Source organism: Fukomys damarensis, unplaced genomic scaffold (genome assembly GCF_012274545.1).
Source record: "Fukomys damarensis isolate Sample0158 unplaced genomic scaffold, DMR_v1.0_HiC HiC_scaffold_23, whole genome shotgun sequence".
NCBI lineage: Eukaryota > Metazoa > Chordata > Mammalia > Rodentia > Bathyergidae > Fukomys > Fukomys damarensis.
Window position 1 is genome coordinate 1,121,723 of NW_022900935.1, and position 10,565 is coordinate 1,132,287.

The 10,565-nt window shown below is 53.1% G+C and overlaps 1 protein-coding gene across 15 annotated transcripts in view; it reads left to right on the forward strand.

Moving 5' to 3' along the window:
* The window catches only part of Fhad1 (forkhead associated phosphopeptide binding domain 1), a 117,639-nt gene extending 115,868 nt beyond the window's left edge, over positions 1-1,771 (forward strand). For all 15 annotated transcript variants that reach the window (XM_019205471.1, XM_019205475.1, XM_019205474.1 and 12 more), the window contains one exon: positions 825-1,771. In XM_019205471.1, the coding sequence (XP_019061016.1) occupies positions 825-938 (114 nt within the window). In that variant the 3' untranslated portion in view covers positions 939-1,771. The remainder of the gene's footprint in view (positions 1-824) is intronic.
* The last annotated feature ends 8,794 nt before the right edge of the window (positions 1,772-10,565 follow it).

Genomic DNA, 10,565 nt, shown 5'->3' on the forward strand with positions numbered 1-10,565 from the left:
GGCGCTCCCCCCCCGGCCTGCCCCGTGTGTGTGTGTGTGTGTGTGTGTGTGTGTGTGTCTGTCTGTCTGTCTGTCTGTCTGTCTATCTGTCTGTGTCTGTGTCCTGTAGGTTGGAGTCAAAAACGAGCGACTTAAAGCCAATTGGACAGAAACACAGACAGAAGTGACAGTAGTGTCTAGAGTATGCACAGAACAGGGGGAGTGGGGATTCTGGGGCTTAAAGACACAGAAACAAGTGCCCTGTTCGTGGCAGGGAAGAGAACTGATGGTCTGGGAATCCCAGACATCTCCCTGAGCTTCTGCACACCTCTGCTGGCCTCTCTCTCCAGCCGTGTGACAGGAAGGGCATGAACAGCATCTCAGCCCATAACCAGGCCTGGGAGGGACTGTCCAGAAAGCCCAGCTGCTGCAAATGACCAAGCACCCCTGACCTGGAGTAGGGCAGGACGTGAGGCCGCCAGGATGTACCCTCAGAGAGGGGTCAGACGGATTCCCACCCACAGCTCGCATTTTCTCCTAAGCCATCGGAAACACGACACCTCCAACTCAGGGACAGCGAGTGGAAAAAGTCCACCGCGGTGCTAGTCACACAGAGGCCCCGGCCTCACAGCACGGACTCACGAAGATACAGACAGGGAAAGCAGCACCTAGGTACCCCATGGTGTGCCCCAAACGGTACCGCCTGATAATGTTGAGTCAGTCATCTTACTGTCCTCTGTATCTTTTTATCTTTTTAAACAACAAACATGACTTTGGGGGAGGCACGTTTTGGGATCTTCCTGCAATCACAGAGTCTGATTTTTGTTGCCTCTTGCTCATTTAAGGTTGGAGCCAAGAAAGCCACCCTAAAGATGGACCAAGAAAAAGAGACAAGGAAGGAAACGCCCACCAAATACAGCCAGAGTCTTTCGTTTGCTAAGCCTGGAGGGAGGAACTAAGACGACCTCACCCTGCCTGGCCTCCAGCGATAGCTCTGAGTCAGTTTGACTCTCGCTGTCGGAATCCTAAGAGACTCTAGGACTTTAACGCTTGTCACCGGGTGTTGTCTCTACGGGCGTCGTCACAGTGTGGCCTTCCGGGTGTGGGGGAGAGGGTTTCTCTCACACATACCAATCGTTGTGTACCCACTCAGGCTGTGAAGAGACTGTTTACAACCCAGGCTCCCCGCCTGGTAGCCGCTACCTTATGTAGTCCTCATTTGGGTCAAGTTGGACCCAAACAACACAGCCCCAAGGAGCCCCACAAGACCCCAGTGGGGAACACCTCAGACCTGCCCTGCAGCTCCAAGGCAGGGGGGAACTCCGGGCTCTGGGGCCGTGGTAGAGCGGCTTTGTATCTAAGTTTACTGTATTATAATAAATTTAGACGCCAATCAGCTTTACTGCTTCTGTGATATGACTGATGTTTCTGTGGCGCTCCGCAGTTTTCACAAGGCTTCTCTGTCAATCCTTCCCTGAGCCCATTTTACGGATGAGGAGACTGAGGCCGGCGGGGGGGCTAACTGGCCTGCCTGAGGTCACACAGCTAGTGGATTCGGCAGCTGGGGGTTGAACACCAATTTTCTAGTTCTGTGTCCTACTGTCCATTCTGCCACACCAAGATGGCGCAGTCACTGCAGACCCAGGCCACAAGTGTCCCGTCACCAAAGAGCGCACAGCCCGGGAGGACACGCCCCCTCGCCGGGGGTTTGCCTCACGCCCCCCTTCTCCCACACCCTGCCTCCTCTCTCACCACCTGTCTTCTCTGGCAGGGTAGAGCCAGAAGTCACGAGTCCAGCTGAGTTTTTGGGTTTTTCTTAAATCCACAATAAAAATATTCTTGTATGTTAAAACCAAGTGTATTCTTCATATCGATTAAAACTCGGGGGAAAGAAAGAAACTCTTGGAAGGCAAATCTTATATCGCGTTGGTGTGAAAGTCAATGAGAGAGATGAGCTTTATTTAACCTTTAAAAATCTCGGGCTGGGGATTTAGCTCAGTGGTTCCGCCGCCTGGCTTGCAAGTGTGAGGACCCAAGTTCGACCCCCGGTACCAAAAAAAAAAAAAAAAATCTCCTGAAAATCTCAGAAATTTCGGCTGCGCCTTATCCCCAATGTCTGAAACAGCAAGTTCCTCTCCAGCACCAGGCCAGATTGCTTGGTTAAGCAGCAATTCAAAAACCTGAAGCGTGTTTGGGAATCAAATTGTGTGAAAAATACATCGTTTGTCCGTGGGATTTGTTTATTTGAATTTGCATAGATAAATGTAACGCCTTATGACTCCACTGTGTTTTAGGTCTTTCAAAGGACACATTAATGTTTATCATATCAGCATGCCAACCCACGGTGGCAATTTATCCTCTTCATGCCTTGAGCCGGGGAGGTCTTTGCGTCCTCCCTCCCCGGAGCAGCATCCCTACAGGCCTTTGCCCACACAACACCCCGTGGCTACAGCCTATTGGCTGGATAGTAAATACCCAATCATACCAGACCAATCAGATTTCCCTCCTGATTCTTGTTGATCCAATCAGCATCTCTGCCCTTGGTATTTAAAGGTGGGACCCTGGGACACTACCGAGGTCTTTAATGGGCCGAAGCTGAGAGCTCAGTGTGCTTCCAGGTGGGGTGGCCGTTTCCTCCGATGTTCAGAGAAGCAGAGTCAGTCTGCAGAAAGAGAAGTCTGGAATAGATGCACAGGGAGCGGAGGCTGGGAACCCCAGAACCCAGAGACACGGTGCAGCGATTGCTGCAGGTACGAACCAGACACTGCGAGTAGACATGGGCTGCGCAGTCGTGGCCGTGCACAGCTTTCCTCTACCGCGTAGGCTGGACACTAAATGCCTAGTTTTCCGGCCTCCCTTGCAGCTGGGACAGGCTGTGTTGTACAGATCAGAGCACTGACACATACGTGAAGGGCTTCCCTTCCGGGATAAGAAGGTGAGTTTCACCAGGAGGACGATTCCACCCTTTACCATTCTGCCTGGTCTTTTTTTTTTTTTTTTTTTTTTTTTTTTTAATCAACCCCGGGAGCTCAGACTGAGAGCAAGAACAGCTGCTCTGGGGATCATCAGGCGCCAAGCAGGAGACCAAAACCCAGCTGCCACAGATGACGGACGAGAGGGTTTGGGTGGGGCCCAGCAGCATCTCTGAGCTCCAGACCCTGGTCTTTGTAGAGAGGACAGATAAGTCCCTCCCTATGTAAGCCACTGTTGTCGGGTGTGTTTGTGCTGGAGAACAAACTGCCCAAAACTTCAGGACTGAAAATAGCAAACACTATTTCTCATGATTCCATGGGTCCAGCTGTGCACTTTTACTCTCTAGGCTGGCACGGCTGGGGCTGGGTGATTTAGGGTGGCCTCACTTCCTGCCACCCTAAGAGACACTTGACAGTATCTGGACATCGTTTTGATGGTCACAGTGAGGACAGGAGGATTCTACTGTCATCTCGTGGGTAGGGGCCAGGATCCTGCTGAATATCCTATAACGCATAGAACGGCTCCCCAGAACAAAAGATTGTTTCGTCTTCAATGTCAGTGGCAGCAAGGTTGAGAAACTGGCCTACAGAGGCCTTGGCTGGTACCTTCTCTCAGCTCAGCACACCCTTATCACCCAGCAGGCCAGATCAGGTCCACACGGTGGCGTCACAGCCAGCCTGGTGCTCTGGCACTCGTCAAGTCTCTACCTGCCTTGTGTCTGCTCATTGCCCACCCTGGCTCTCCCTTATGTGACGCGTTCTACAATCCCAACTGAAACAGAAGGAGAAAGTGATCTTGACGGCCAGTGACATCCTGGTTCCTAGTGCCTGTCCTTGTGCAGGTCGGTTTCAGGGCCCCCTTTTGGGTCCCACTAGGCCCCCTCCTCTCTTTCCAGCTGCCTTGGTTTCAAACAACAGAAATCTCCCTGGCTGACAAGCTGAGCGGAAGTTCGGAGGAGGACTGGAGAATCAGAGGCCGAGCAAAGCTGAAGTCAGGCGTGCACAGCCAAGACCGGCTTTTCTTCCCCGTTTGTGTTCCCTCTGCTTCCACCAGTCTGAGTTCCTGTTCTTTGCAGCCAAACTGGCCCTTTACAAAGACAATTTCCTTCTGTCCCACGAGTGGGTCTGAGAAGCTTCGGGTAACCTTTCCTCGGGGAGTCATGCGGAAATATCACAGAGCACCCGCAGACCCTCCGAACCCCCAACCTTCCCCCTGCACCTCCCAGAAGCTACAAAAGCTTCCTTCTGCCCTCGCCCATGGCAGCCGCATGGATTCCTGGAATCGTGACTTTGCAGATAAGGTGCCTTTCTCTCTCCACCAACACCTGCTGCAGAAACTAGAGCCATGAAGTAAATGTCTGGGGGAAAAAATAGCTTCCGATCTGCACTCCAGAGCGTGCTCCCGGGAAGTGCAGTGGTTTCCAAGATTTTAGCAATTTGGGATGAAAGCAGCACAGCCAGGAGCAGCAGCAACACGAGCCCTGGAGATGCTAATGCAACCCTTGTCACTCTTCGAACGGAGGCCCGGTGAGCAGGAGCTGGGCGCCCAGCACGGGGACAGTCTCTCGGTTTATCAGCCTGGCCCCGTTTCCATCAGGATGCGCCACTCACATCCGTCTGCTCTGTGTCCCTGGTTATTTTGGGCCCACACATGACCTTCCGCGCCTGGCTTTGTTTTTAAACATTTCTCTGTGCGCATCTGTTCCCCCCAGGAATCCTCCCGTGCCGTGGTCTCTGTTCTGCGTCTCCTCTCATCTTTATTGTGCCAGTTTACTCACAAATACCCTAAAATCCTGCAAGCGGAAATAATGTTGCTTTCTGGCTAACTGTGGTCTTCTCATTAGAGAGCCCGGAAGTGGCCCTGACTGCCAAGTTACCTTTCTAGGCAGACCAGACAACAAACACTGAGCGCCTCCTAAGTACTGCACAGCCTTCACCTCGGCCCTGCTCCACAGTCTCATCTTCCTCCCTAACAGAACGGGGACGGGAAGCAGGTTTCTGGTGTGTTGCATGGGAGAGCCGTCTTTGACACCCTTGACATTCACACCTTTTTCTGACTTTGGGCAGCTCTACCAGCTGGGTGTTCTTTAAAGAGAGCTGGATGCAGCAGTGATCCTCAGCTGGGGGCTTCTTTGTGTCTTCCGGCAGCTGGACATTTAATAACTGTTAATAAACACTACTTTTTAGAGTGTGCCTGCTGTCAGTGACTGTGAAGGGCCCAGTGCAGACATCACCCCACTCAGCACCCCCTGTGTGTGTGGCTCCTGTTTTGCCTGTGAAACCAGTCCAGAGGAGGTAAGGGTCAGGGGTCAGAGGTCAAAGGTCGGAGTTCAGACTTCAGGCCTTGACTGCTCTCCGAATCCCTGTCCTCAGCACCGACTGGGAGGCTGCTGGTGGTGTGCTAGCCTGTGAGGGTGGGGTCGGCACACTTTTTCTCCAAGGGACCAGCTAACAAAAGCCCTTTCTCTGTGAAAGGCTGTTTAGCTTTATTGACCAACGGGTCAAGGGTGGCCGGAGAGTTGGGTCACGTAACTCCACCACCTCAGCCACCGCAGCACTGAGGAAAGTGAATGTGCCTGTTTACAAACGTAAGCGGTGGGGCAGGTTTGTCAGCGCTAACAGAGTGATCAAATCTGCTCGATAATTACCCTCCTATGACCACTGGGAAGCCAGATGATTGCTGTCCTCCCCAAGGGGAGCGTTTTGAGTTTCACTTGGTGCCCTGAGCTGCACTGAGCATCTTATGTTGCTTTCTTGTCTGCTCCTGTCCAGTTCTGCAGGAGGACAGCAGTGTACCATTTCCCAGACGGTAGAACTGAAGCCAGAAAAGCACCGTAACTTGCCCAAGGTCCTCCCCCTGGGATGTCCACACCACACCCCTCGGCCGTCAGACAGCTCAGTGGCCTGAAATCCAGCTTCCCCTGCACAGGCCTGACCGGATGTCACCTTCAGGACCCATCCGGCTCCCAGCCTGCCTGCCCCTTCTGAGAACCTGCTGTCCTCACTGACGCCTCAGGTGCCCTCAAGGGGCCGTACTGTTCCTTTCTCCTGACTTTGCCTTTCTCCACACTGGCCCGCTAAGGGTTAACTTTACGGTGTCCCCTTCCATGTCCCAAGCGCTCCAGGGCCCTGCAGAGGCCACGTGTGTGGCTGACCAGAACCTTTCAGCATCACTCCTTCTGCCCTGTCTCCTGAGCAGGGAGCAGTTTAAACGACTCCACACCACAGTGACGTCCAAGGACCAGCAGGTCGTGCAGCCCCAACCTCTATCTGACGCCACTGTCCCTTCTGCGGAGGAGAGCGAGACAGACACCTGAGAGGCTTATGTTCTACGAGCTCCTGTAACCTCTGTGTGGATCGTGTGGGTGCACAGAGAGAGGTGTCACCTTAGCAGCTTCTCTTTCTTGGCCGTGTGTGACTTTCAGACCTAAAAATGGGCCACCAGATGCTCTGGAGGGGACACTGAGGAAACACTCAATGTTTCCCCAGCCTTCGGGCAGAGTGGGCCATGATGTAGTCATTCAACAAATCTTTGTCGAGCCCTCAGCTCAGCCCAAGTACCACGCTGGGTGCTGAGATGCCAAATCCTGGTGCAGACAGAGCAGCAGATATCTCAGAAAGCCTTCACAGTGGGTAATGAGCGCCGGGTTGTCAGGAGCCAGTCCACATAATTTGGGGGGAAAATAAATTCACAATTAAATTATGATTAGGCCTAGACTTCTCGCCTACAGGCCTGCGATGGCATGCTAAAACATAGCTCCATTTTTGCCTCCGGTTACAGCTGAGACCCCAGGGGTCAGTGATGCTGTGACACTCTGGGGCAAGATTACACCAGCTGGAGACGTCCCTGTTCCTGGAGAACCGAGTAGTAGGAGAAAGGTTTCACCCTGGGAGGGACAATTTCATTATTAACTCATCCCACCTGCTGTTGTAAGAACATCTTTGCCCATCTCACGTCCTAATCAACAGAAGCTCCTCCTCGACCTTAGATCTTCATCAGCATAAGATCCTCATACTCATAGGATTCCTGCCACCCTCAAAGACACCTGACACGTCCTCAGGTTATAAGGTCCTTGTCAGTATAGGATTATCACCACCGCTGAGTCATCTGTTACTCCTTTTGAACCCAATAAAAGGCCGCAAGCTCGGGGTGCCTTCATCTTTGCTGCCCAGAGCCGCACTGATCGGTCCTCAGACGGTGCTTTTTCTCTAAGCCTCACTTCCGGTGTATTCTTTAATTTGCCTTCTGCTGTTGTGGTTCACAGACCACCAGGACCCACAGCAGGGGTTCTGGAAACGCACCCTTTTCCTCCACTGGGTCCTCCCAAGGGAGGTGTGAGGCTAGCTTCAGAAGAGTGTAACCCTGTGTGAGGTCGAATCGATCTCATACTGCAGCGTGGTTACTTTGTCCCTGTCACCAGGGCTAACAAGCGGGAGTGTTCCAGGACCAGTGCCCAAGCCGCAGCCCACTTAACCAATGGGTCTTGATGGCGTGGAGGGAGCCACACACTGCTTTCTCAGAGTAGCCACTGCCGGTATAAAATACCAGTGTGAAAAAAAATAAAATAAAATAAAATACCAGTGTGCCTTCTACACTGGCAGCGTCTTTGGATGGGATCCAGGAGGGCACTGTAGAAACAACACTGTTGAGTTTTACGGTATCTCCTTACCCACCACACACACATGTGACGTGCTTTCTCTCTCTCTCTCAGAATTTAAAACAGGCCTGGTACTTAAGCCCCTCATGGTGTTAAACAGAACCATTGACTGAGAAACGTAAGTCATGCTCAGTGGGACACATACACCTGACCTGAAGACCATCCAGCCCCTCAATATGCTCATAGTGTCCATGATGACCCCCAAAGACAGCTTGAGAGGTAGATGAGTGGCTTTGTGGTGACCTGGAACCGGATCCCCCCTGCAGCTGCTGCCCCTGCCACCATCCCCCTGTCTGGCACCAGCTGCACCTTGCTCCCCATCTAACCCCTTCCTTGCACAACTTCCAGATTTGCCACGAGATGAGAAAAGCCTCTGGGGCCCCACCAGGCTATGACTCCAACTCCTGTCCGCACCCCGATTGCTCTGGCTACTTGTGCCTTGAACCTTGACCTGTAAGCATCTTTCCGACCCATCAAGGGACTCCTGATGACTGCAGCAAGACTGTAAGGGTTAATTCACAGGCTGGGATTCGTGTGAAGCGCTAAGCGGATGCTGCACGCTTTATGAGTCAACTTCTCTCACAGCTCGCTGATCCTTGGTGGTTTCCTGGCATCATGGGTTGGGGGGACCACCCAGTTCTGGCAGGCTCCGGAGGGTCCCCCAGCTCAGGTGCCATCTCCCTGTCGCCCCAGAGCTCTTCCCAGCCCAGTCTGCCCTTGTCATACCCTGTCCCTCTTTTTGCAAGGTGCTGTTGTTTTTCTTCAAATGACTTCGTCCCTCCCCAAAAGACAGTTACACAAGTGGAGGTGGGAGGAGGAAGAGAAACAAGTCAATGATGACTAAGTCGGCCTTGTTCCCGTGCCGCTGCAACAGCCTCAGAATTGGCTCTCGCTCACCCCAGCCTCTGTAAAAATCCTTTGCCGAGGGTGTGATTTTTCCTGAAGATCATTCTTTCCACATGACCAAATGCTGTAATGTGTCACCAGTACCGATCGTTTCTTTCTGCCAGAATCCATGCTTGGAGCCCATGAGCTCGGGCTCATGCAGACGCAATTAACCTAGGAAAGAAGCCACTGGGATTCCTGGAAGTCACATCTCCAATCAAAGCTCATCATTTATCTTTCCTTTTCTGTCCTCCACTACTTCAGTTTCCGGGGAGGAAAAGAGTGCTTAGAATCCAATGATCCTAGAAGGAAAAAAGGTCAAACAAAACGAGCCCCCAGCATGTACCTCTGGCTTCGGGCAGAAATCATCCCATTGGTGTCTCTACGGGCAGCACCCGAGCCCAAGGCCTCAAACGTTGGGCAGGTGGCAGGCAGCTTGTGCTCTTTACCTGTGGTCACAGAACCTCACAGTTTTGCAAACCCCAAGGAGTGAAAAAAGTCAGCCCAGAGGTGTTAAAAAAAAGACTCGCCCATCAGGGCAGCATTTTCTGAGCTCTGAGTTTAATGGCAGCGAGGCTCTGGTGGGCGCAACAGGTATTGAAGGGGAACGCTCGCACCGTGTGTCCCTGAGCCACCCCTCTCCGGGGCTGTGTCCACGCCAGCCGAGGGGGAGATGACCGGGAGCTGCCTCCACACAGCCAGCCCGACATTCAAAGCAAAACCCCAGGTTCATCACATATATACGTGAGTTTTCAAGACAAAAATCCTCGCATTCTCTTCCTGTTCCGCTTGTTCCCGCGTCAAGCGGATGCAAAATATCCCGCGATAAAGGCAGTCTTGTTTCATGCAGAACATTTAGAAGCCATACTTTGGGGTAAACTGAGCCTCGCCAGAGTTTTGAAAGTAAATTAGCTACTTTGTGAGGAAGACCAAGATTCTGCAACGTAAGCATCGAGAGATGATTTTAAAAGTTTCAAGCTATACCTCAGTTGTTTGCATTCATCAAGGGCCTTTTTCTTCTAGCAGGCCCTTCAGGAGGTTATGAGAGAGATATGGAACCTCGCTTTTGCAAGTAGATGGACCACACTGCCCCAGAGGAACAGAAACTTAATTCTGAGATTAAAAAAAAAAAGTCATCGAAGCTGAACATTTTTTATTCTCATGAAGGAGTGAATGATGATTTCACACTTTCTGAATTCCCCAGGGTTTTTTTGTTTTTTTCTGCGTCGTTCTGCAAAATACCTTTTAGTTCAGTAATGCTCCTGAACAGATCAGCACGCCCGCTGACCGTCTTTGTGGGCGCTGCCCGGCTTCCCCCTCGCGGGCGCGCTCCTGTCCACCGTGGCGGTTTCCAGGTCCCAAGTGGGCTTCGGCACAGTGGCAACGCTGAACACAGCGTGTTCGGCGCGGAGTCCTCTCTCAACCGTGCGTCCGCACCCTCGCTGGGCTCTTGTTAAAATGCAGAGGACTGGGGGATGCCTGTCTGGGTTGGAGCCTCGCAATCTACACTGTAGCCCGCGGTTCTGAGGCTGGAGCTTCACAGTTTTAAGGTGATGGACTGGATCTCAGAGATGAATCCTCCCGAACTCTCTCCCCAGCTCCCTCCTAGGAGCCTTGGGGGAGGACATCACCCCTCCGGGGTCCCCATTCAAATAGCACCATCCAGATCTCAACCGCCCGGCCCAGCAGCTATTCTGCCGAGTCATCCACGTTGCTGCGTCCGATCCGGTCCCGGGGAGAGGACCACGCAGCCCCCGGGGCCTCCCCGGACGTCCAGGCCCTTGGGGATGGGGCGTCCCCTTCTGGCGCGTGCTGCAGAGAGGCCTCAGCTCCATGTGCCCGGTGCTCCTGCTCACAGGTCCACCTTCTCCGGACCCTGCGGCCCTCGCAGAGGACGCCGGAGTTTCTCCTGTCTCCATGGCAACCGACAGGGTGTCACAGACACGGATGGTGGCCGCACAGAGTGGGGATTCCGGAGAAGGGGCTGGGGCTGCCCCCCACAGCCCTGGACCCCCACCCACCCGAACTTTGGCCGGGTGACCCCTCTTCCTTCCCGCGCCGGCGCCTACCC